We start from the raw sequence: 27,053 nt of genomic DNA, 5'->3' as shown, positions 1-27,053 counted from the left end.
GTGGGATTGTTGAGGTTGGAAAAGCATTCCAGGATCATCCATTCCAGCCACCAACCCAGCAGCACCACCACGGTCCCCAGGCACTGCATCCCACACACCTTCTGAGCAATTCCAGGTGTGGTGTGTCTACCACTGCCCTGGGGAACCTGTTCCAACACCTGGCCACTGTTTCAGGGAAGATATTTTCCCTGATCTACAGTCTAAACTTTCTCTGGCATGGCTCGAGGCTGTTTCCTCTTGTCCTGTTCCTTGCTCCCCACCCTCCTCTCAGGGTGCCAGAAGGTTTCCCCCGAGCCTCCTTTTCTCCAGGCTGAGCCCCTTTCCCAGCTCCCTCAGCCTCTCCTGGGGCTGCAGCCCTGTCTAGGTTTGGAAAGCCAGGTGTCTGCTGAAGAAGGCAGGAGCCTCCCCTGAAATGGAAAAATATAAACCCCCCTCCCTCCCAATTGTTATAAATCTGAAATTAAGGGGCTCTCAGACAAAAATATGGGAGCTGGAATAACAGTTATTTATTAGGGAAGAAAATAAAAGGATAAAATAAACAATGCAGTAAACCAAAACAATGCTGACAGAGTCAGAACTCACCCTGACACCCTGTGGGTCAGGGTGCTGGCAGCAGTCCCATTGGAATTGTGGCTCAGCCCTCCTGCAGTGCCAGGTGTGGTTCTGCTGGAGCAGGGATCCTGGAGCAGTCCCATTCCCACTGGAATTGTGGCTCAGCCCTCCTGCAGTGCCAGGGCTGGTTCTGCTGGAGCAGGGATCCTGGAGAAAAGGATGTATTCTTCCTCTGACAATCCAGTGAAAGAAGGGGCAGCTGCTGTTCCTCTGGGAAATCCAGTGCAGAAGCTGTGCTGGTGTTCCAGAACCTCATGGTTATATCCAGGCAGGAATGCTTGGCTCCTCCCTCTGGGCTCACATCTCCCAGTGGGATGCTGCAGTTCTTATCAGCCATGCAGGGACATTCAGTAGCCTGTTATCAGCACAGGTCTCCCCAGAGGGAGGAGAGGGTGTGGAAGAGATAAGGAGAACTGCCCACTGAGCAGAAGACAACTGCCATACAGATGGCAAACAGATACAATTTTGCTTGGCAATCCAGGACAAGCCCCTTCCCAGCTCCATTCCCTTCCCTGGACACAGAAAATGCCTCAATGGATTTGACCCTAGCAGGAGGTTACCTGCTCCTGTGCTCACACATTTTGGGAGTGGTGGCACAGGAACTCCTCGTTGGAAGCACAAGCTGCAGGCTGAGTGTGTGGAGCATGGTGGGACTGCAGGAGCAGGGAGTGCAGGGGCAGTGCCTGCAGGTGGGTCTGGACACGCTCAGATTTTGGGAATTAGGCACCAGGCAGGTGCTGTGCCCTGCGTGGGACAGGGAGGAAACAGCAGGCAGGGTCAGTGGGCAGTCCAGTCTGGAAGATGGCTGTTGCAAGTGAAAACATGAGACATTATATAAATATTTCCCAGTGCTGGACTATTGCTATGGCAACATAAGCTTTCCGAATTGGTAATAGGCTCCTTTTTTCAAAGGGGGATTAGTGCTGCACATGGTAAATAGCCTTAATGTAATATTAAAAAGCAACCTCGATTCAACCTTATATAACTTTCATTTCAATACAAAATGCATGTCAGAGTGAGGAAGATGGGATTAAAAGTTAATGGGGTGTTATTTACAGACTTCTTAGTACAGAGAGGAGCTGGGCTTTGTGAGAAGTGGCCCTGTTTGAAGCTGGATTAATAGCAAACACCCCTGTGCCTTGGTGAGTCCCCTGTGCTGTGGCCAGGGCAGAGGTGAGGAGGTGCCTGGGTGTGAATATATTTATATATGGATGTACAATGTGTGCATCTCTGGGTGTGTGTATGGAATGTTTATGTGTCCCCATGTTTCTGGGGCTGCACATTTGCCCACAGCTGGCACAAACACTTGGGGTGGGGGAAGGATGGGGAATTCCTGTGGCAAATATTTCCATTATTCCCTTATAATTGTCCATGCCTGGAGTTATTTGTCTATGAAAAATCAGGCAGGTTCATTCCTATTTAATGGCCAAGCTCAAAGCACTGGTGATAGGAGCATATTTGCTCTCATTTATGTCAAAGCTTTGACTGACTCTGCTCAAAATCTGTGTAAGGAGGAAGCTGAACTCTAATTTTGAGATGCCACAGTGTATCCAGCCTATTAGGTAATGAAGTTCTTCATCTTTTGTGTAAGCTTGGCTAAATCAGAGCCTTAAAATAGGGGTGGTATAATCCTGTACCAAAGGGTGGCCTGCAGGGTGATCTCTGAGAGTAGTAAGTGTGTCAGTGGGACCAGAGTTGCTTTAAAAATCAAACAGCACCTCATTGAAATAAGCCCTGTGATGCCTCACAAAGAAAATAACCCCAGACACTACCCCAGTGTGTGACTGTGGTGCATTTTCTCTGGGAAAACATCCTGCTTGTCTCTATGTGCCAGAGTCAGCCCACATTTAGGTGACTCTTAGAACTGGCAACTGTGTTAAGTCCAGTGGCTGTGAGCGCAGGGAAGCGATAATTTTGCCCAGAAAATTAAAATATATAACTTTAAATTTGGACTCAGAGCTGCCCAGCTCATAAAGAAAGCAGGATGGGGATGTTAAAGCAAATAAAACTCATTTATCTTCTGCAAGTAAAGCACTGGAGCTGTGCAGTTTGATATAGAAACAATCCTGAGTGAAGATGCAGAGCTCTTTTCGGAGAAATTTATTTGGGTTTTTTTTTTTTTTTTTTTTTTTTTAGTCCCATGTGCACACAGGCATGAGCACCCCCTGGCAGGGGTTGGGAATGGGATGAACTTGGAGGTCCCTCCCAACCCAAACCATTCTGGGATTCTGTGATAATGTTAAACCCAGAATTGCTTTGGAAATTGCTTCAGTGAAGGGGGAAGAATTTCTGCATTTTACTCTGTTCTGTGTATGTTGTGCTGTCTAGAATTGATTACTTTGGCTTTTTCCCCTATAGCCTTTAATCAATGAGTGCAAAATATTTATTTCATAAAATCCCTGGAAGCTTTGGGTTGGCAGGGCCCCTAAGGATCATTTAATTCCAACCCCCTGCCATGGGCATGGACACCTCCCACTGTCCCAGGGTGCTCCAAGCCCCAGTGTCCAACCTGGCCTTGGGCACTGCCAGGGATCCAGGGGCAGCCACAGCTGCTCTGGGCACCTGTGCCAGGGCCTGCCCACCCTCACAGGGAACAATTCCCAATTCCCAATCTCCCATCCATCCCTGCCCTCTGGCACTGGGAGCCATTCCCTGTGTCCTGTCCCTCCATCCCTTGTCCCCAGTCCCTCTCCAGCTCTCCTGGAGCCCCTTCATGCCCTTCAAGGGGCTCTGAGCTCTCCCTGGAGCTTCTCCTCTCCAGGTGAGCACCCCCAGCTCTCCCAGCTGATGAAGCTTTCAAACAGCTCCTTTGTTTCCAGTGTTGACTTCTTTGCTTGTACAGAAGTCCTGCTTTGGGGTTGTTTTATTTCTTTTATTTTCGTGGTGTTGGTGGGAACAGAGAAACTGATCTGACTTGACAGGAGCTAAGTAGGGCTGAGCACCCCTCCATGCCATCCCCCAAACAAAGCAGGAGTGTGAGGAACACTTCAGTGAGTGAAGTTTGGCCTGGAAAATGCTGGCATGATTGCCTGTTTTTCTATCCCAGTAGATAACTTTTTCCTATTGAGAGCTGAAGTTTTGGCTTTTTCCAGAGCTTGGAATTGCTTCCATCAGCTCAGTTTTAATCATCTGACCTAGTGCAGGAGGAGAAGGCGATGACTGCCTGAACATGTGATCCTTTCCCCAGTCCTTGCTTTTATAGACATTGTGTTTTGGCCTTCACATAAAAGTGCCAGATTCCCCAAGATGGTGCAAGTTGGAGAGAGCCAGGAAATGAGTGAAACAGTATTTGTGGCAGGGCTCTATAATGGACACAGAGCTTGGTACGGGGAGGAGTGGGAGGGTAAAGAGAAAACACAGGCATGGAGAGAGAGATAGGAGAAGGGGGAATGGCTTTGAACTGAAAGAGAGTAAGTTTAGATTGGGTATTAGGAAGAAATTAGTGATGAGGCATGGGGCTTGGAGCAAACTGCTCTAGTGGGAGATGCGCCTGCTCACAGCACGGGGTTGGAATGGGCTGAGCTTTGAGGTCCCTCCCAACCCAAAGCATTCTGGATGATTCTGACATGTTTGGGGAGAATAAGCCAAGCCTTTTGAAGGCCTCACTGCACGGAGCAGGACAGGCTGTTTCTTTCACAGCTGCACAGCAGCTCTGCAGATTGCCCAGGCCTGGCTCCAGAAAGCACCGAGGGAGAGGCCGGAGGCTGGAGGCACCGGCGGCTGCTCCTCTCTCCAGGAGTCACTCACCTTCAGCCAGGTGGATTTTCCGCTCCTCCGTGCATTCACCAGATGTGGGACAATGTTTTTGGCCTTCAAATCTGCCTTCCTGAACAAAACCAAGGATGGAATAAGGGGCCTGGCTCTCGGGTGTGACGGTGGAAAGCCTCTCCACAGGTCCCGCTGCGAGCTTTGCCTGACCTTTGGTCGCGGAGGAACAGGCAGGGAATTTTTTCCTTTGTGAGTCACTCATTCCCAGCCAAGATCAGCTGGAAGTTACCAAAAGCTTTTCCGTTTGCCCTTCTGGTCAAGGGCTGGATGGAAGATGCGCAGGATGGGCGCTTTGGCAGGGCCAGAGGCACCTCGGGTGCCGTGAGCTCAGCAGGGAGGGAAGGACGTCGTGGGGAATGTGGTTCATCTGCCCTGTCCCAGCTTGGAGCAGGGCTCTTCCCAGCTCTGGCTGTTTTACAGCCACAGCCACAGGAAACTTCTCGGGGATGCTGACGCACGTCGGTGGCAGGGTAAGAGCACAGGGAGGCAGCTGAGCCTCCCAGCTCCTCCTGGGCCTGAAATCCTCACCTGAGGCTGTGCAATCCCATTCCCAGTTTTCCCACCCTCTGAGAAAGGACTGTGCGTATCCCTAGCACAGGGAGTGCTGGGCTGTGCATCCAGCACAGACAGGATGGGCCGGGAAGCAGCAGCAGGGAAAGGAGCTTTGTGAGGTTGTTTGCTGTGCAGTGATCCTGAAATTGTTCTTTTTCCATCGACAGAATGAATTCCTGTGTTGAGTGAGGGGTAGTAACACATCCGAGGGACCAGCCTCTTGTTCAGATTCATGGGGTGAAACTCCCGGGCCATTCCTTTGGTTTCAGGGAGTGAAAATCTTGCAGGAAATCTTCCAGACAGATTTTGCCATGTTGTAAAGAAATGTAATTCTTTCCCAAAGATGTCTAGACTTGATAGTTGTCATGCTGATGCTGAGGGGAGAAGCTGCTCCTTGCTTTCATGTGGAGCCACTGCCCATGGAATGGCAGGTTTGCCTGCAGGATACCCCTGGAGCTGCTCAAGGCCAGGCTGGATGGGGCTGTGATGGAAGGTGTCCCTGCCCATGGCAGGGAGTGGAACTGGATCATCTTTAAGGTACCTCCTAACCCAACCCATTTCAATAACGTCGTCCTTTAGTGGGGCTGCTCTCAGCATACCTCTGCTGGTGCCCACTGCTTCTCTTTGGTGGCCTCTCCATGTTGATTCTATGTTGATTCCTGTTCACAGGGAAAGCTGGACATGTTTCAGTTCTGCTGCTAGGGTTGGTGTCATCTGCTGATCCCCTGTGGCACCTTCCCCGTGTCCCCAGGAATGCTGCCAGCAGCACCATGGCTCCTGCAAAGCACCTGCTTCCCTTGGGCTCTGGAAGGGCCAACTTCCATCCCAGCCCTGATATCCCAGCTCCCGTTCCTGGGCCTGTCTGCTCTGTGCTCTCTTCCTGCAGCAGCCGCTGTGGAGGAGCTCCCTCTGCTCGTTTTTGTGCCGCTCTTCCGCAGCACGCCCGTCCCTCGCAGCCCGCGTCCCTTTCAAGAGGAACTTGAAAAGCCCAGCGATACCAGGTGTCCGCCTCTGTCTGGATTCTGGGATGACAGGATTATTCATCTTAGGAAGCTGCAGCTGGGTACAGTCAGTGGTAAAAGACCAGACTGAACATTTTGTGCCTCGTTACTACTCGAACGCCTCGGAGCTCGCGCTATTTCCAGACGGCTTCCTGTTCTTTCTTAGTGACCTTGCCTTGCTTTTCTGGCACACTGAGCCCACTCCAAAACTTACACCTTAGATCCTGCAAAACTTAACTTCTGATGGAAGCAGCCCTGGGGAAAACTTTTGGATGATCAGAGCGTTTGCTCCCTTTGAAGGGGGTGGGTGGTGACTTTTCCTCAGGCTCAAAGTCAGGATCTTTTGCGAGAGCTGTGAGGACAGACCTGCACATGGAGGGATTGGTTCTGTCAACAAATCCATGGAGCAGCTTCTACCCCATCTCTTGATTGAAGGAATCCTGCATCAGGCTGGGGTAGTTCAGGCATCTTCCTGCCATCCAAGCACTGCTGGTGGTGTCAGGAGTGAAGCTGGAATGCTCATCCAGGGAAATTTGTCTGCTCAGCACCTTACAGAGCTACTGGAAATTGGTAGAAAAAACATTTCCTTTTGGTTTCTTCTGAGATGGGCCATGGTTGGTTGGCTGGAAGGAGCACAATGGGAACTCTGGATTTTTCTGGAGTAAAATACTTTTGGGGCACTACGGCTGTTTTTTTTTTTTTCTCAATTTAGAGTTTCAGAGTAAATGGCAGCAGAAGAGATATTTTAGCAGTTCCCACACCCAAATGTTCAATTCCAGTTTTATCTTAATTTTTATCTTAAGTTATAAAATAATTGGAAGTAATCAAAGAGAACACAGAGAATCAGGGCAGGAATAAAAAAATACCCCACTGGATCCTGTTGTTATGCCAGGAATATTGACCTGTTAATGTACACCACTGCTGATCCATTCATGTCCAGAAATGTGGAATTCCTGTAATACCCAAAACACCCCAAAACAGTTAACAGAGGATGTAACTGCTCCTTCAAGGACCAAGGTCTCATCTCTTACTTGGCATCAAACATCTAGGCCTCGTCCTTTACAGGATTTTATGTGGTTCTCTGGTTTACAGGGATTGGTTTAAGTCTTAATTTTCTGGTTTACTTACTGCCGTCCGTGCTGGAATGGGCACTCCCTGCTCCTAATTTCCTTCCCTTCCCTTCAACAATAACCACATAAAGCCCACCAGAGCCAGACTCAAAGGAGTTTTCCTCAGCTCTAAATGGGAAAATTGGAGGAGCTGAATGTGCTGGATACTACAAACAGAGCTTGCTGCTTTCTGGGAAGGCTGTTGGATATTCTGATTCTGGAGGAAGGGAAAAGTTAAGCTGGAGTGGGAGTCAGGGAGCAAAAGGCTCACATAGAAGTGCTGAACCTTTTCCAGGTATTCAGGGCTCAGAGGGCTTCCAACCTTTTGGGAGAGGCAATGGCATGGGAAGGAGACTAGGGTACAAAATGCCATATCCATATGTGAAGGGATCTTGTCACCCAGAGCTGGCATGAAGGGAAGCTCACCGTCATTCCCGGTCCTGGAGACGGTTTAGCCTCATAAACCTGAGCAGCAGACGTTCTCAGTAGGATGTGTCTGACTGATATCAGTCTCCTGCCCAGAGAGCTGCTGGCTGGGAGGGATTGTTTCCCTGCAGAAAATTCCCTGCCCATGGGAATTTCTGGCACGGGCTTAGCCGGCTGTCAGCTGCCCGATGGCGGGAAGGGGGCACGTGGGCTGCGTGTCCCAGAAAAGAGATGAGAGGTGCTCCTTCTCCCAGATCTCTGTGTCTTGGCTGCTGCTGGAAGTCACAATGTTTCCTCCTCCCCATCTCCAGCCCAGCTGATTTATTCTGCCCGGTGCTCCAGGAGATATCCCAAACACGCTGCCATGGAGCCAAGAGAGCAGATCCTGAAACTGGAGCCACGGCCCGAGACTTCAGTAAACAGGATGGGGGAACACGAGGCACAGAGTCCAGCCAGCGTTGGGATCACTGTGAAACAGCCCAACAGAGCAGTGCTCCCAGAAATCCAGCTGCCAGAAATCCCAGCACCTGTGCTTTGCTTCCACCCATAGCCAAGGGTTTTTCAGGGGGTGATTTGATGTGTACTTTCTTAGAGAGTTTTTCTTCATCCTCACGTAAGAATTGACTTTATTTTTACAGAGCCTGAGCCCAAAGATCATTCTGAATACCTGATTTAAACCCCCAAAACTGTAGAATTTGGCCAGAACAGGTGGCAGAAGAGCCTTTCCCTGATATCCCCCTGTGCTGGAGCTGAGCTCAGGTGTGGATTGAGATGCAATTGGGAGCTGGACACAGCAACTTTGCATGCCAGGGAGTATCTGTCAGCCAGAAGTGTTCCAACTTCTGTTCACCCAGGCTTCTGCTTATCTCCACAATTATTTTGCTTTCCCTTCCACTAATTGCTGCTATTCAAAATGTTTCTTATAAACAGCCAAGAGCCAGTCTGAGCTGGGGGGGCAGGAAGGATCTCTTTGCTTGGCTTCTTGTTTGGCATCTGGAGGAGTGGTTGTGGAAATCCTAATGCAATGTGTCTCCATGAAATCCATCCTGGTTCTCTCTGGGCAATGGGATCTCGGTGTCAGCACTCCACGCTTCCTGGGAGGGCACTGCAAAGACTAAAGAGAACCATTTTAGCTGCATTTCTCTTAAAAAGAGGTTTCTCTGTGACAGTTTCTCTGCTGATAAGGTGTAAGTCCCCCTCCCAGGCAGACAAGCTGGAGCTCTGAAGACAATTGAGGAGTGTGGTGGCAAAATCCTCTGGATGGCTGAGTCCTCATGGTAGGCTGACGGTTGATAAATACCTGGAAATGCTCTGCATCCTCCCAGTTACCTTTATTAATATTAATTTATGCTAAAGAAGCACCAGCAACACTAACTGCAGGTACAGTTGAACATTTGTGCAGTTTTCAGAAATAGTGGGAGCAGTGACATTAAACATATGCAGGAATCCCCATAGTTATGAATATTTACAAATATTGATTTTGGCAAGAGCACCTAATTTGGATGTTCTGAGCTCCCTAATGCAGTGTGTGTGTCTGTCACACAGTGCTCCTCAGACTCACGGCTGAGTTAGTCTCAGATCCAGGGATTTCCCTCTTTGGATCACTTTGTAATGAAATTTCAATGTTTGGGAAATACAGTTGGGGAGTAAACCCCCTGCCCCAGCTGTGTGTGGTGAACACACAGGGTCTAAGTGGGCAGTGCCTGTTCAAATTTGCCTCTATTGCTTTAAATGAACCAGAAACTGATGTTTTTCCTGGCACCCCAACAGTCCCACCCTGTGCATCCCTGAGAGCATTGTCCAAATGCTCCTGCAGCTCTCTCAGCCTGGGCCCGTGCCCATTCCCTGGGGAGTCTGGGCTGTGCCCAGCACCCTCTGGGGGTAGAACTTTTTCCTGATCTCCAGCCTAAATTTTTGTCTTCCCATAACATTCCTGGTAAGTGTGGAGAAATAACCCTGAGAAGACACCTGGATGGGTTTTCTTTTTTTGTTTTCCGAGGCTACAACAGACACCAACAGTGATTTCATTTTTCATGGGTACAATTGGAGACGTGGCTTCATTATTTTATTTTTTTAATTTTTTTTTTCAACTTTGAAACCATTTGAGAAACTATATTAAGAATAGGCTTTGTGGAAACTGGGGTCAAAATGAGCAGAGACAATACATCCCTAATGAAACTTCCCTAAACCATCCAGCGACAAATTGGGCTTTTCATTCCCATTTCACTCCAGATGTCAATGAAAGCACAGCTCCTTCTAAAGCAGCCTAATGTATGTAAACCATCGCAGGAAGCAGAGCCTGCAGAGCCTAGGAGACTGCAGATGGAGAGAAAAGGCTCCTGATTCCATAAAAATAACAAAACCTGTTTTACCATATTGTGCATTAAATATTGTTCATTTGCATACTTTCCATGGCGAGGTTCTCAAAGCCCACCATGTGGTGGACTTGTTGGAAGTTGGGAAAGAGACTCTTTCCCCAAATGGAGACGTGTTAGTAGAAGCTGCTGCTTAATTAGAAAACAAAAATAGCTGGTTTCCTCTGTTTTTTTTCCTCATTTTCTAGTGGGTTTTTTTTCAGTGTGGATTTTTGGTTGTTTACATATAATTCAATTGAATTAGGAGGGGAAGCATAGGTGCAGTCACTGCAAAATAACTGGATTGCTGGTGTTTTACAACAGCCTGCCTGCTTGGAACAGGCAGCAGCAGGGATTCCTCCATGGAGAGTTTCCAGCAGATAGCCAGGCAGATTGTAAAAACCTCTTAGATTGTTTTTTTTCTGTTCCATCTTTATATAGAATAGTGTGATTTTATTTGTATTTATTGTGCAGCCATGGCTGTAGCATTGGGCGGTGCAAAGGTGCAATGCCACAAATTAATCAGTGGAGTCTGGAATATCCAGAGCTGGAAGGGGCTCACAAGGATCATCAAGTCCAATCCTGTCCCTGCACAGGACACCCAAAGAATCTCAGCTAAAGGGATTAAAAGGAGAACGTGCTCAAGGAGAAGAAAAACTTTGGGGTGGGAATCTCATGTACGAAGGAGCTGGCAGGGTTTGGAGAAGGATGGATTGAGATGTTCTTGGAGAGAGCAGATTCCCTGTCTCAACAGCCATGGCTTGGACCTTGCCCACAGCAGGGGCTTGGAACGGGCTGATCTTTAGGGTCCCTTCCAACCCAAACCATTCCTCAGCTCCGTTCTGCAGCTGCCTCTGCCTCGGGGCTTTGCGGGAGCCGTGGGTGGTATCCGAGCACAGGCCCCCATTAAGCGCAGCCCTGCAGAGGCCGGGCCTTTGAGGCTGGAGGCTGCCAGCTCTGATCAATCCCTTGGTTTATGAGCTGCCAACGTAAAGAGTGCGGGGTGGGCGCCGTGCTCCGGAGGCTCCAGAGGCTGCTCAGGGCTCGGGAGGCTCCGCAGGGCCCCGCCATTCCGGGCCTTTGGGGGAGGCCCGGCAGCGGCCTGCGCGCTCGGCCCGGCCTCGCTGGCCAGGCTGCAGATCCAGCTGCAAGGTGGGAGATCGATCATCCTTTGGGCTCTGCTTTTGAAAAAAAAGGGATTTTTAGCCCCACAGAGATTCCTTTTGCTCCTCTCCAGGCTGCTGGGATGTGCTGTTTGTACACCTGCATTTCCACAGCCTCGCATGACACAGGGTGTGCCCTCACACAGCCCATCAAAGTGCTGCCCTCAGCCCTGGGAGAATCCTCCCTCACCCAAACAGGGAGTTCTGGGCTCGGAGAATCCCCCCTCAGCCAGACAGGGAGAACTGCCCTGGGAGAATCCCCTCTGCACCCATCAGGGAGCTCTGGGCTGGGAGAATCCCCTCTGTCCCCAAACAGGGAGCTCTGCCCTGGGAGAATCCCCTCTGTCCCCAAACAGGGACCTCTGCCCTGGGAGAATCCCCTCTGCCCCCAAACAGGGAGCTCTGGGCTGGGAGAATCCCCTCTGCCCCCAAACAGGGAGCTCTGCCCTGGGAGAATCCCCCCTCCCAAACAGGGACCTCTGCCCTGGGAGAATCCCCTCTGTCCCCAAACAGGGAGCTCTGCCCTGGGAGAATCCCCTCTGCCCCCAAACAGGGAGCTCTGCCCTGGGAGAATCCCCTCTGTCCCCAAACAGGGAGCTCTGCCCTGGGAGAATCCCCTCTGCCCCCAAACAGGGAGCTCTGCCCTGGGAGAATCCCCTCTGCCCCCAAACAGGGAGCTCTGGGCTGGGAGAATCCTCTCTGCCCCCAAACAGGGAGCTCTGGGCTGAGGGATGCACCCCAAATTTCCCTGGATGTTTTAGGGACACTGACACCTCCCAGCTTGTGGACTGGGGGAGCCCAGGGGGGACTTGCACCAGGGCAGGAGCATTTGGTGCTTCCAGCCTTGAATGTCCCATCTGATGCAAGCTTTGCAAATAATTACCTTAATTAGACATCATGTCTCCTGATTATTCCCATGAATATGGGTGAGTTGAGAGGGCCAGGGAAAATCCTTCCTGGAGAAATTGTTGGGGGAATTATTTGTTCTATCTATTTGAGCAATTATTTTTATAATTTAATAATGGAATCTCCATGTGGTTTGAGTTAGATGGAACATTAAATTCCATCTCGTTTCACCCTCTGCCATGGGCAGGGACACCTTCCACTAAGCCAGGTTGCTCCAAGCCCCATCCAGCCTGGCCTGGAACACTTTCAAGGATGGGGCAGCCACAATTTCTACATTTTCTCTGTGCAACAAATAATATTGAGGGTGCCCTAGTGGGGTTTTATTTAAAATCAGGTGATGGAGATAGAAGGAGGCCTGTGCTTGTCCTTCATGCCATGAATGAAGCACTGTTGCTGTCACCTAGCTGCAGCCTCTGCTTTGGCTCTGGGAAGGCCCATGGTGTTAATTTGCTCCTTTTCCCCGTTCTCTTCTCCGCAGCAGCAGCAGGAGATGCTGGCCATGAAGCATCAGCAGGAGCTGTTGGAGCACCAGAGGAAGTTGGAGCAGCACCGGCAGGAGCAGGAGCTGGAGAAGCAGCACCGAGAGCAGAAACTGCAGCAGCTGAAAAACAAAGAGAAAGGGAAAGAGAGTAAGTGGCCAGAGCACCGCTGCTTTGGGTGCTGACAGGCAGATGGGGGCAGGGAGGAGCCTCAGAAAGCTGGAGGACCCTCCTTGAGGGCACGGGGAGCTTGTGGGAATTGAGGGCAAGAGAGAAATGCGTTTCTCTGCTTTATCTTCATTTTTGTCTCACTAAATGCCATTTTAGCATTTTTCAAAAGGAAGCGTATCCTCTCTTCCCTTGATTTAACATTTTTTGAAGTATTTTTGGCAGCATTCCTAATGGAGGCAGAATATTAAGCCCATAAAATACACCAGATGCACGCTGCACTCCTTTTCTCTTTCTGCTGCTCTGAATTTCACTCTTTTTAAGACATAGTCGAGTTCACAGCTCTCCCCTTTTTGAAGCATTTCCATTCATGAGGGGAATTTTTTTCAGGAGGTTACAGCTTGTGGGTGCCTTCCCCACTCTGTGTCATTATGCACTTGAGGAGATCATTGTGGCCTCACAATGTCCCTTATCAGAGACACTCTGGGCTGCTTGTTTGGGCTTTTTCTGCAAGTGAATGGGGAGAAAAAAATACCTCAAAATACCAAGTTGTGCCATCAAGTCCTGAGGTCTGGTTTCAGATGGGAGAAGTGGTGGAGGGAAGATGGCTGGCTGGGAACTGGGCATAAGATAAAGCTCCAAGAACTTTTTCAGTAAGATAAAACTGGAGTCTGGGAGACCTTTTTAAGTGCTAGAAAGACCAGAGGTACAGAATCCCTAAGCATTTCCACTTCCCCCTGCTGCTCCCATCAGCTGTTGCTGTTTGATCCATGTTTTGCTGGGCCTCTCCTCAGAGCCAGTACCTAGCCACTCTCATTAAAGTAATCTGGAAAGAAATTAAAACACCTGAATCTCTGCAAAATAGAAGCAAAGCATCTTTTGGGTGAAACACAGAGGTGTAGAGGAAAAAACCCAGAATTTGGGGATGTTAAGTTGAAGATCCTGTTCCCATGACTACAGTTTTATTTTTAAGTTACTTTTAATTTAAGAAGTGCTGTGGTGTAGAATCATTATCGCACCTCAGTGCTTAAGGATACTTAAGTTATTTTTCTCAAATCACAAAATTTGGCAAAGAGAAGCTAAAATTGTCCTGATCTGAAATATGAAGAGAATGTGAGAGAGGTGGAGTTTGTTCTGCTTCCTTGTTAACACCTCTGCTCTGGAGCCAGGCTGGGAGAGCTGGGGGTGCTCACCTGGAGAGGAGAAGCTCCAGGGAGAGCTCAGAGCTCCTTCCAGGGCCTGAAGGGGCTCCAGGAGAGCTGGAGAGGGACTGGGGACAAGGCCTGGAGGGACAGGACACAGGGAATGGCTCCCACTGCCAGAGGACAGGGCTGGATGGGATATTGGGAATTAGGAATTGTTCCCTGTGAGGGTGGGCAGGCCCTGGCACAGGGTGCCCAGAGCAGCTGTGGCTGCCCCTGGATCCCTGGCAGTGCCCAAGGCCAGGTTGGACGCTGGGGCTTGGAGCAGCCTGGGACAGTGGGAGGTGTCCCTGCCCATGGCAGGGTGTTGGAATTTGATGATCCTTAGGGTTCCTCCCACCCCAAAACTCCCTGAGGTTCTGTGATGTCTTTCAGCTTCCAGTAAAGGAGGTAAACCTTACATTCCAAAATATTGAGCTTCAAGTCTTCTAAGTAGCAGGTTTATGCCAACCTGACAGATCACAGCCAGGTTTGAGTGTTCTAAGGATGCTAATGGATTAAGGATGACACATTTTGGCGGGAGAATGCTTTCAAGCATGGATTTGTCACCCCTTCTGCTACTCAGTAATTTATCTCCAGCTCTTCGCTTGAACTTTCCACCAAACTGGTGTTGTGGAGCTGGTGAGAAATGCAGGGCTCCAAAAAAAGGGAATTTTCTCGCTTTGGTGTTTGAACCATTTTACAGCTCCAGGCAGAGCCTTGTGGGAATGCTGAAACTCCCTGCTCTTGGAGAGAGCCCAGGAATTGTTCTCCCAGCATGTCAAACATCACCTCATCATCAAGCAGGGCTCAGGACACGAGAACATGGCTGGGTGATCTTTAAGTTCTTGTTCCCAGTGGAGCCGGCAGCTTCCCTGGCCTTTCCCTTTCCTCCCAGCCCAGATATTTTCCGTTGGAGCTCCTGCCTTACGCCACGGTGGGGATGAACCATCATTTTCCACGTGTCCCCTTGCCAAACTTGGGATGCATTGCTCCGTCAGGAGCTCTGCCTGGGAGTCTGAGCTGTCAACCCGATGATCACTGGGATCCATCATGGCAGGGGAACAGCCTGCTCTCCATTGTGCAGGAAATCATGATTAGGGATTACACAGTTGACATTTTAGCTCTGCAGAATGACTGACTCCCTTTCTTTAAGTTTTTTTTAAATGTTAGGTTTTCTAGCTGAAGCCAGAGATCCGTGCGCTTGTAAATGAAGCGAAATGTTACGTCGGTCGTGGTGTGCACAGAGACTTGGGAACAAAGAGGTCCCTGTTTACAGGAGTTTTCGAGACAAAACCTACACATGAGCCACTGGGCTCATTCCCCTTCTGCTTTTAGATGTGACATTTAAAAACTTGAGGGTGCACAAGACCCCTTTTCTTAAATAACTTTGGTTCACAGAGAGCTGGGATACCCTGGACAACTGCTTTATTCTGAGTGTGCTTCTCTGCAAGTGTAATATCCTCTTCTGGTGAAATAAACCCAATTTCATCTGTGTTTTCAAACATAACTTGTGAATCTATGCCAAGCTAAAGGGATAAAAAGGGAGAGCTCCTTACTGGAGGCGCTTTGTTCTTGTCTCTTTGAAAGGAAAGTTCTTTTTTTTTGGACTGGAAATGAAAGATTTGATTTGGGATCTATTTTAGAAATTTAAAATTCCCTCAAGTACATGAATTGATTTAATAACCTTTTTTAAATTTTTGGTTTGTAATTGCAGGTGCAGTGGCAAGCACAGAAGTGAAGATGAAATTGCAGGAATTCGTGTTGAACAAGAAGAAGGCTCTGGCCCACCGGAATCTCAACCACTGCATATCCAGCGACCCTCGCTTCTGGTATGGGTAAGTGCTGCTGGGCTTTCTGCAGGGCTCAGCCTGTGCCACCTTTGTCCTCAGTTCCCTGAGGGAATACACCTGATGTGCTTGTGGGATGAGCCAGAGCAGTGGCAGAATCCCTGTGCATTACCAAAATGCCTTTTCCAGGGGGTTCCAGTGTGAGTGGTTTTCGTGTCTGCTGTGATGGTGTCACGGTGCTCTGTGTGTAGAGAGAGGTCTTCGTGTCATCTGTAATCCACAATTATTCAAACTCACAAGTTCTACAGTCAGACATCAGCTTTTATAAATCCTCCAGCTTTTCACACTGGATTTGATCCCGCCTGCTGTTATAAAACTTGAACTTTAGTCAAATGAGGAATAGTTTTTATGTTCAGGAGCTGGAATTTGATGATCCTTGTGGGTCCTTTCCAACTCAGAATATTCTATGATTCAGTGAATTCCTGCAGCTCAGGATACTTAAGCTTTGCATTTTAAAACTTTTAACACTTACTGCTATTCTTAATCTCTCAGACTTGGAAGTTTTGTTTGCTTGGCTCTTACTGGAAACATTTAGTGGGTCCAGTGTGCACTTCTAATTACAACTGCCCCAACATCTCTGTTTTCAACTGCAGGTCTCCAGTTTCAGAAATCAACTTTTTCATTGTACTAAAGACAGTTAGAAATTTGATGTGACTTGGAAGTTTCCCCTGCTGTGATTTTGTCACTGTCTTTATTAAATAAAAAGCCAAAGTGCTTTGGATGTTGGCTTTAGTGACCTCAAAATTCATGAAATTTTGGGTTACAAAAGTCATTTCATTTTGCCATGAAATAATGTTCAAGCTGAAGTACTGACAGTGTTTTAAGTCTTAAGAAATGAACGTGTGTAGAGGGAGGATGAGGTCATAGCCAGAAGATGTTTCCAAATTCCAGAAACTGAGCTGCAATGAAATTTGAAAGCTATCCCAGCTCTGAGCCAGGACAGAAATGCTGATGTGGAGTTGGCAGAAGAATTCAGATATTATTGGAGGCAAAGTGAGATTGAGCAGCTTTAATACATCTCTGAAAATCCAGTCTGAGACTTGGGGATTTCATTAAAGGTGGTTGAAGACTCTGAGCCTCCATTTCTTTAAGGGATGGTTAAAATAACTGTTAATGCAGGAGTGGTACAAGGTCAGTTGGAATTCAGGGTGCCCAGAGCAGTTGTGGCTGCCTCTGGGTCCTTGGAAGTGTCCCAGGCCAGGCTGGACACTGGGGCTTGGAACAGCCTGAGACAGTGGAAAGTGTCCCTGCCATGGCAGGGGGAGGAATGAGATGAGCTTTAAATCCTTTCCCATCCAAACCATCCTGGGATTCTCTGTGATGCAAGGCCAGGGCTGCTGCAGGTTTTTAGCCATGTCATGTCATAGGTTTCAGGATGTTGCCTCAGCTGATGCTGAGAACTTTCTGAACCAAAGTGTGGGTTGGGTTTGTTGTGGCATTTAGGCATCCTAACAGCCCTTCCCTGTGATGCTCCAGGGATGCCAACAGGCAGAGACAGCACAAACCATTGCACAAACATTTCAGGTCATACCATCCCCTCATTTTCCATCTGTTCTGTGCCGGGGTGAGGATTGTTATTCTGGATTTTAACTCAAGAGGGACAAAGCCTTGGGGCCTCACAGCTCTTTCTCAGTGCTGATTTGTCCTGCTGAGCCTGCAAGGAGGGCAGATGGCAGCAGCACAGGATTTTTTCAATTCACCCTTCACTTGTTCAGGCAGAAGTTGAGGAATTTTTTCCTTTCCATTCTATTAAAAAAAAATAATTTTTTTTCAAAAGGAGAATCAACCTTTAAATTCCTGACATATTAGTATTTATTTATATGGCATCTCATAGGTTACCAGCTGAGCTCTGGAGGCATTCCTGTCCCCACATAGCTGTGCTGTGATGCAGCTGGGTGGTGGCTGGGTTGAGCACACACGAGCAGGGCTTGCAGGAGATCCACTGTGAGCAGGCCAGGCCATTAAGTGCTAACAGATGCTGGGAGAGCCTCTCGAAGCAACACGCCTGCTTTTAGGCACTTCTCTTGGTCTTATTAAGGTTTGTGAATTCCCTTTTGGTTTTGTTTTTTTTTTTAATGGAAAGCATTGCTTAGGAAAAAAAAAGTCTCCTAAGGGTATTGAGCACCATGATGGTCTGATGTCAGTGGCTGGGACAGGAAAAATGTTCTGCTGGCACGGAATCACAGAGGTGTTAGAGCTGCAAGAGACCTCTAGGATGATGTCCCAGCCCTGGAAATGCTCAAGGCCAGGCTGGACAGGGCTTGGAGCAACCTGGGGTGGTGGAAAGGAGTGAACAAGATTGTCTTTAACATCCATTCCAGCCCAAACCACTCTTGGATTTTGTGATAGGCAACAGCAGAGGAGGTTCTTGGGAACTGCTTTGTCAGACTGGCCCTCCCCTGGATTCTGAACCTACTGGGCAGCCTGACTCCCAGGAATTTCTGCTCTCTGTGATGTCCCTGGGAAGCTGTCAGCAGTGCTTGGGAAGCAGCCACTCCATGTCCTAGCAGCCATGGAAGGGAGTTTAACTGAGTATTTGCATGGTGAGGAGGTACAGAGGTACAGTTACACTTTAAATTGCACGTTAAATGATCCCAGCATCCACGGGTGTGAACACAAAACATTCCAGCCCAGGTGCACATGTCTGAAGCTGTATTCAGTGCACCTTGCTGAACATGACTGAAGGATGAAATACCAAATCATGAAATTGTTAAGGTTGGAAAAGACTTCCAAGATCAGCACTCCAACCTTTCTGTCTGTGCATGTGGGTGTTTGAAGGAGCTCAGGGAACAGGGGATGCCTTCAATGAAGGGGTGTGCTTTCAGGAATGTCTGCAGGCTCCATGCAGTGTCCAATTTCCTCTCCTCCCAGAGCTCTGACATTCCTGAAGGGGCATGCAGACCAGTGCATGCTGCTGGAAGCAGCGTCAGACCCCAGTCCTGGAGCCAGGGAATGTATTCCTGTTTGCAGAGCTCAATATCTGTCATTCAGCAGCCCTGGAGCATATCTAAACAGGCCCTTTGAATTCCTGCACATTGCCTGACAAAGGGATGAAAATAGCTTCAATGTACTCAATTGTGCTGCTTAGGTCATAATTAAAAAAAAAAAAAAAAGAAAAAAAAAGAAAAAGGAGAAAAAAAAAAGTCTGTTGCTCATATAGAGCCAAAAATGTCATTGTGTGACTTGATGGGGCTCAGGGCTCTCAGATCACAGCACCCAGGATTCCTGGGAGTGAAACATCATTCCTGGGAGTGCTGCCTTCCCATGGAATGAGCAGATCCTGGCAGAAGAAGCCACATCTCTTCCCAGGAGGGATTATTTTTTTTTTTCAGTTTGTCTCTGTTTTGATTGCAGGTGAAGATTGAAATGTGCGTGGGGGCATTCAGGGGTGGGGATGTGGCACAGCATGGGGTAGGTGTGGGAAACACAGCCCTGCAAGAGCCCCAGAAATCATTTTTCTTTATGTTCAGAGAAATCTGGATAATGAAAAGGGAGGTTGGGAAACCACAGTCATTCATACTTCCACAGAATCCCAGAATAGTTTGGGCTGAGGGGACCCTAAAGCCCATCCCATTCCAGCCCCTGCCGTGGGCAGGGACACCTCCTACTAGAAGGTCTGTGGGAGTAGAAAATGTTGATGATCAAATAAAATTTGTAGAGGGTTTCTTTTTTTTTGTAATTATGTAGAAAATTCAGTGTGTTTTCCTAGTATTTTATTAGCCTCTTACTTTTTGAAGGCTTTAACTTGGAGTGGAATTGATGCTCTGGATCTCAGCAGCCAACTTCTTAGTTGAGCTTGCACTCAAGGCATTATTACTGCTCAAGAAACGGCCTGAATTTGTGCCATTTCCAGGTGGGAATGGTTCAGTTAGATTCCTTGAAGAACCTTTTGTAGGAGAATATTTTCAGCTTTGTTTTTAGGCAGTACAAAATTTCAAATATTCACTTTTTTTTTTTTTTTTTTTTTTTTTACAAAATGCTTGCTCTCCATTGTCCTAAATCCATTAGTATTTAGAAGAAATAGGGGGTTTAAATTCTGTTTATCTAAAGTGAAGTTGTGAGAGCCCAGTGAGTGTCACCTGCATGGCTAAATCAGTCGTTCTGCTGATAGAGCTGCTCTGCTGGCTGGAGCCTTCTCCCAGGCTGGCGGGGCTCCTGAGAAACAGCAAAGCTGGGCACAAGTCATTAAGCAGGAAAGATGCAGCCAGCAAACTGGTAGGAGGCTGAGAAAACTCATTCATTATTTAATATCCTCAGCAAACAGACTGTAATTTACTTCCAGCAGCCTGCTCAAACAAAGCCATAAATTATCATCTCGGGGAAGTTCAGCTGGAAAGGTGCTGAGTGCTTTGGCCCTGTCTCTGCCGAGCTCCTGGGATGGGAGGACAGGCAGGAGGAAGGGCAGGGGGCCACCTGTGTGCCATGGCTGCTGCTGGCCAGGTGCAATGCTTCAGCCTTGGACTCTCTCTGCTGAGCTGGGGGTTTATTCTGGGGAGGGAAGTGTTTCACGTGTGCTCAAGTTGAGGTCTCACCTGTGCTGAGATTCAGGAACATGACTTAGCAAAACCCAGCACAGGTTACAGTCTTAGAATTTGTACTCGTGGTATGAGCTGAGCCAAGGTGGAGTCTTACACTGAAAACTAAGTTAATTACCTTCCTCTATACTGGATTTTAGTGGGGTTTTTTGTAGGAGTGCCCAGGAGGAAAAAGCCAGGCTTTGGGGATGGTACTTTTGACTGTGCCCTTCCTGGAGGACTCCAAAAGCCGAGCTTAGAAAACTGGATTTGCTGAAGGACAGGGCATCCTCTCCTCTCTGCTCCTGGGGAATGGAAGAGCTGCCAGGCTGCCCTGGGGTTTCACAGCTTTTGCCTTTGCCTTTGTCCCCTTTCCCACTCCCTGAGGTGGCAGGCTCGTCCCCTGTGTGTCACTGGTGTAAAGCTTGTCCCTTCTTCTCTTTCCTCCTGTGCAGGAAGACCCAGCACAGCTCTCTGGACCAGAGCTCCCCACCCCAAAGCGGCGTCTCCGGCACCTACAACCACCCAGTCCTGGGGATGTACGATTCCAAAGACGACTTCCCACTCAGAAAAACAGGTAGGGCTGCCCTTCCTTGGCCATCCCGGCGTCACGCTCGGCCCTCTGGTCTGATCTGATCTTCCTGAAAAAGAAGGGATGCTGCCAAAAGCTGGATTCCAGGCCGTGCTTTGTTTCCCTCTCCATCTGCTCCCCTTTCACCTGTCTCTGTGCTCCCAATGTTCCAGGGAGCCTGGGGCTGCCCTGGGGTGTGTGAGGAGCGCGGGAGGCAGCAGAGCCACGTGTCAGAGTTTGGGAGATGTTTTCCCAAACCCAAAGCTCTCACAGAGATCTGCGTGTCTCCAGCCCAAGTGTGTTTGCTGAGTGAGAAAAGTACCGAGAAAAAGTTCATTTCTTGGGGGATTTGCATTTTATGTATGAGTTTGTACCTGAGGTAAATAAGGAGGTTTGTGCCAGGGCGAGCACCAGGGCTTCCTGCGAGGGTTTGGTTCACACCTAGACAGTTCTCTTTCAGTCTGGCTTCTCCCTGCCCGGTGGCTGAACAGGTCAGTTATTCCTCAAGCCTGTATTATGTAAACCAGGTTGTTTGGCTTGGCTGTGCTCCTCAGCTCCGTAGCACATGCCTGAGCCAGCACAGCCTGGGCTCCCAACCCGGCCAGTTCAGGGCTGCTGCCTTTGGGGAACAGCTCAGCCTCGCTCAGGCAGCAGTTCTGCTCACTGGCCCTGCTGGGAATCACTTCAGGACAGCAAAAAAAGCTTCTCTGGAAAGATCACACAATTATTAAGGTTGGAAAAGATCCAAAGATCATCTAACCTTCAACCAGCACTGCCAAGGCCTCCTCTAACCCATGGCCCCAAGTGCTACATTCAAGGGTTTTTTAAACACTTCAGTGATGGTGACTGACCACTGCCCTGGACAGCCTGTTCCAATGCCTGACCAGCCTTTCAGTGATGAAGTTTTCCCCTTTTGGAAATGTCTCACTAGGAGCCGTAGCACCTGCCCTGCTGGATGGAGTCCCATCTGTGCAGTTGTCTCTGTTCCCCCTTGGGTTGGTTGCTTGATGAGTAACGAGCACTTCAGCTGCACAGGAACCCAGTCAAAAATTGGCTCCAAGATATGGGTGTTCCCCAGGAAAGGTGCCCCTGTGGCTTTGGGAATGGTACTTCTGACTGTGCCCTTCCTGGAGGACTCCAAAAGCTGAGCTTAGAAAACTGGATTTGCTGAAGGACAGGGCATCCTCTCCTCTCTGCTCCTGGGAAATGGAAGAGCTTCCAGGCTGCCCTGGGGATTCACAGGCAACCTGGTTCCAAGAGATTTTTAGTCCTCTCCTATGCCTTGTGATGCCAGGTGATCCATTTCTGTTAGCACTAGCACAGTAGAAATGGGCTTTGACATGCTCCCAAACTTGCCTGGCTCATCACCTCAGGGCACCTTGTCAGATTGGCTTTGAGCAGCAGTCACCCTTCTTGCTCCCAGTGTCCTGGAAGGGAATTCCTGCAGGAGAAGGAAGACATCTGCACATCTCACCCTGTGCTGCTTCGCAAACTGGGATCTCACCAAAGCTCCTGCTGGGTGAACTCCTGCTGTCAGACAGGGGGGAATTAAGGATGATGAATGGAGCTAATCACATTATTAAAGAGTGGAAGCCACCAAAGCCATTGTTGTTTTCCAGCAGGAGGACGTTCAGCTGATTTGGGTTTGCCAGAACGCTGGTGCTTGTTCTTTTTGGGCACCAGCATCAATCTCCTGGGCACTGGTCTGGGATACAAATGAGTTCACTTTTGTAAGGTTCAGGGGAGAATTTTTTTTCTTTTTTTCATTGTTTTCTTTTATTTTCCTTTCAATGCAACAGCACGTCAGGCTCTGGCACAGCAATATCCTGCAGAATTCCCAGTGCCAAGAATGTTAAGTTGCTTGGAGAAGAAAGGCTCCTGAACAGTCTGGTGTAAACAAAAGGCAGGGAAGGCTGGAGCCCATCCTAAATAAAGTTCTTTATTACGGGTGAGCTTTTCAGATTTTTGGCACCAGGCAACGCTCTGGCTTTGTGTTGGTAATTTAAAACCGCCATATCGTGTAGTCCAATTTTATTAAATTTGATTAAATATTTGCAGCTCAAATAACAGAACCCATCACAATACAGCTCTGATTACCAGGGCTGGAATCCAACCAGCACCATTGCTGGGGAGAGGGCGGCTTAGGGGGTGGTGGGAAGGCAGTTGGAATTATCATTTCTCCCAGTCTGCAGAGCTGCAAGCATGTCCTGCAGGTTGAGACATTTTAGGGAAGAATAAATATTCACCATCCCTGGAAGTGGTCCAGGCCAGGTTGAGCAGGGCTTGGAGCACCCTGGGATAGAGGAGGGTGTCCCTGCTCATGGCAAGGGTTGGAAGAAGGTGAGCTTTAAGGTCCCTCCAACCCAAACAATTCCATGATTCCATCAAATTTGCCATTTCCCTGCATTTTAGCAACACTCCGTGTTTTTAATCTTATTTCAAGCATCCTGATGGTCACAGGTTTTGGGAGAGGGAGGATGTGCAGGAAAGATATCTTCAGAGTGCTTAAAGCCTTCAGCAGGAGGAACAGTCAGCTCCTGCAGCGTGCTCCCAATGCCTCCCATGCCCTGAAATCCAGCTCTCTGGTTTGTTTTCCTAAATTATCCTCCAGTTTCTTGGCTGTTTGGTTTCAGCATGAAATTGTTTTCCTGGTGCAGTTACTAATTGCTTGAATCCTGTTCTTAGCCTGGCTGGGGGATTGATTTCACTCTGCTCCCTCTCTCCAAGCACTTTGGGGCTCTTCCTTTTCTTCACTGATCTAAGATCAGTTTGGTTGGTGCTGCTCCTGCCTTTGCTGTTAAATACCTGGATTAGCACAAGGATTTTTATTTCCCCTCTGGGGAGTTTATTTTGTTCTGAGCAGGATTTAATGTCAGAGTTTTACTGACAGCTTTTGAGAGGGGAAATTCTAAGTGACCTCTTCTGCTCCCAGATCAAGGTTGGTGTCTCCCAAACATAACAACATTCGTTATGTGCTGCACTGGGATCCTCTAAGGAAAATCTCTGGAGAATCCTTATGGAGTGATTTTAGACTCTGGGTTGGGACAGCCTGTTTTGATAACCCCAAGAGCTGTTTGTCAACACCTTTCTTGGAGCTGCTGAAGTGGGTTTTAGCAGAGCTTTTCAGTTTTGCATTTCCAAGGAATCCTGTCCTCATTTTCTCCCCAGGAACGAGGTTGTTGATGGCATTCCCTGCTTTCTGAAATTTGAGCAGTGGATATATTAGAACATGTTGTTACTTAGAAAGCGGACACCAGCACCATCATGAAGATTTAAAGGGAATTATTTCACTTCTTAACATGCTTTTCCTTTTGGACTTGATGATCTTAGAGGGCTTTTCCAACCTAAATGATTCTGTGACTCCATGGTTCTTTTTCTATGCAAAAGAGAGGAGCCTGAGAGAGGAAAGCATCCAGCATCCCATGAGATTGTTGGTATTGCAGGAAACTGGAGTTGTTTGGGTATTATTTGCAGCTAAGCAGGTGAAATTGGTGTGAACTTGTTGCATTTAGAAAGAAATAAAAGGGAAAATGGAAGGATTTGTCAACAATTATAATGCTGCATTTGTCGAGGAAAGCGTAATGTCCCTCTGAACTGGTTCTGATTATTGGAGTGTTTGGAGTGGTTTGTTTTAGGACAAGAGGTTGTTTGGAAGAAAATAGACTAGTCAGAAACCCTGGTGTAATGTGGGAGTATAATCCAGAGGAAATCTTGGAGCTCTGTGTGGCATGGAGTGTCACTCCAGTTGGAGAGCATCTCTGCCTTCCCACCCACATTGTCCTTCCAGCCAGCATGGAAGCCCAGCTTCCCACACACTGAGAGAAGGCCCTGACCCCCAGAGAAATCCCTGCTGGAAATGCCCTGTGCTGCTCCAAGTGGAGGATGTCAGTCTGTCTGATGCAAAAATAACACTTGGCTTGGATATTGGGGAAGATTTCCTGCCTGCGAAGGTGCTCAGGCACTGGAAGAGGCTGCATGGGGCAGGGGTGGAATCACCATCCCTGGAAGTGTTCAAAAAACGGGGTGTGGCACTGGGGGACAGGGCTTGGGGGATGATGGGTGGATGGCTGGACTTGGTCATCTCAGAAGTCTTGTCCTGCCTTAACCATTGTGGAATCGTGAAGACACATCTTGTGAGTGGTGCACCAGAGAGAAATCTCTTCCAGGAGGAGACCAAACAAAATCTTGTGGTTTAGTGTCACCTTTGGGGGATCCCAGTCACTCAGGGAACCCACCCTCCTCCTCCTTGGTCCTCCCAGCTCCATCTCTGCTTCCCAGGGACTGCCAGGGGCCTGCACTGTTCATGGAATCCCAGGATGGGGTTGGAGGGAAACTCGAAGCCCATCCCATTCATGGACAGGGACACCTCCCACTGTCCCAGGTGGCTCCCAGCCCCAGTGTCCAGCCTGGCCTTGGGCACTGCCAGGGATCCAGGGGCAGCCACAGCTGCTCAGGGAATTCCATCCCAGCCCCTCCCCACCCTCTCAGGGAACTATTCCTTCCCGGTTTCCCATTTAACCCTTACCCTCCTTCAGCTTAAGCTCCCTCTCTCATGGAGTTTTCTTATGGATGTTAGAAGGGAGACAAGATAATTCTGTTGGTGTTTGCCTGAATAGTAAAGCTTTGGCTGGAAAAAAAAAAAAAAAAAAAAAAAAAAAAAAAATAATTAGCATCTCTTTTCAGTCCCCACCTGCTGAAATGAAGATGTTCAGGGACTGGGAGCAGGGGTTTCATGCTGCGTTGTTTACTTTTATTCCACAAATGTGGATGGGCAGTGGGAACAGGGCAAACTCTGCCCGGGACTTGGTGAGGTTTTGACTTCCACAGACTTAATGTCCAATTAGTCCAGCAGCTTAGGGGCTGAACTAGGAGAAAAACAATGGGACTGACATAAATGTTGGAAGAATTGGATTACATGGGTCCTGCTGCACACAGTGATGTATAAGAGGGGTAACTTGGTTTGGAGCCTGTGAAAACCAGGGAAGCTTTTGGCTTATGTTCTGGTTATTAATTTACGTGGAGGAAAACAAACTATTCTTTGTATGAATCCTTATTATAGGCCAAATTCAGTATGTCAGTGCTTAAGAAATCCCACTGGCTTTGTGGGAGCTGACTCAGATTTGGGCATGGGCTTCATTTGTTTGCTGGAGGGGAATTTTTCTAATTTTATGGAATTTGTTTTAAATATTTCACCTGGAGATGTAGAGGAGCAGTAATTTTTTAACTTAGGTTTCCTGGTTTAGTCTCCAGTTTTTAAATGTACTCCAGTTAGTAAGGCTTTTTTTGGGCATATTGCCTGGCAGGATGAATTTGGGGAGGTTTCCAATGGAATTGGTGTTCCTGAGGCAGCATTGAGCCTGCATTGACTGTCAGGTATTGATGTTCTGTGTTGTTTAAATTCCTGTTTTATACTTGTGAAAGACAGCTCTCTTCAGCTTTAAAATATTTTCATTATATAATAGTTTAAAAAAACATGTGAACAACCCTAAATTATTTTACTATAAAAGAGGTTTTATGTAAATTCTGTGAGTTTGAGGCTGTGCTGAATTTTAATTCACCTACTTTGTGCTCTGGAGCGCCCAATTAAATCCGTGTAGGGATTATGCTCTCTGAGGTCCTGATGCCATGTTAGATTTGGGATTATATCTGAGGGATAAACAACAGAATCAGAGCAGGGCTTTAAATAGACCTTTTGGTGTTTGGAAACTCGATCCCCTAGCAGAAGGGGAAAACACAGAGTGATTTTGCCTTAAAATAGATTAATCTGACAAATTCCAATACGTTGCTTTGGCAGTCACTTATGCTGGAGGTATTTTTTCTTTGAAGGCTGTAATTTTCTGTGTTTGTTCACCTTGTTGTTATCTGGAAGGAGGTTTTTATTGTGGCTTAAAATATGGTGTGTTAGGTAATCTGTGACCCCAAATCTTTTGTTTCCCTGCCCATTTTTAAGGTGTTTCAAACCGATTCCTTCTCTGTATTTAAAAGCCACCTAATTAATTGTGTGTTCCCAACAGAAACCATCCCTCATCTGAACACCAGGAATAAAATTTGGGCTGAAATGCAGATTTTATGGCCATGTTTTCCTTTGTCAGAGGACAGATCCTTCCAACAGGTGTGGCATATGCCCATTTTAAATCCTTGATTTAAAATGGGCATATCAGCATCCAGCTGTGACACCTTCCCCTGCCACAGAATCCCATTGTTGGAGGGGACCTTTGAGATCATCTCATTCCAGCCATGAGTGTGGCATCCAGGCAGCTCTTAATGCTCAGAAATTGGGACAAATTAAAGCTGGGAATGTAAGGATGTGGGATGAGGTGTGTACCCAAACATTGCTTTTAAAATCATGCCAACTTCTGTTTTGAAGAGAACTCAGAGAAGTTACTGCTTGGAGCCTGA

At 48.0% G+C, this 27,053-nt stretch overlaps 1 protein-coding gene across 6 annotated transcripts in view; it reads left to right on the top strand.

Annotated features, from left to right (window-relative positions):
- The window catches only part of HDAC4 (histone deacetylase 4), a 175,481-nt gene that overhangs the window by 95,321 nt on the left and 53,107 nt on the right, over nt 1-27,053 (top strand). For all 6 annotated transcript variants that reach the window (XM_050987626.1, XM_018911876.3, XM_018911873.3 and 3 more), the window contains 3 exons: nt 12,370-12,520; nt 15,437-15,557; nt 20,539-20,660. In XM_050987626.1, the coding sequence (XP_050843583.1) occupies nt 12,370-12,520; nt 15,437-15,557; nt 20,539-20,660 (394 nt within the window). The remainder of the gene's footprint in view (nt 1-12,369; nt 12,521-15,436; nt 15,558-20,538; nt 20,661-27,053) is intronic.

Source organism: Serinus canaria (assembly GCF_022539315.1).
Source record: "Serinus canaria isolate serCan28SL12 chromosome 7 unlocalized genomic scaffold, serCan2020 HiC_scaffold_29, whole genome shotgun sequence".
In the NCBI taxonomy this organism is placed as follows: domain Eukaryota; kingdom Metazoa; phylum Chordata; class Aves; order Passeriformes; family Fringillidae; genus Serinus; species Serinus canaria.
Note: the sequence above shows the minus strand (reverse complement) of the source record. Positions and strands in the feature narration are given on the sequence as shown.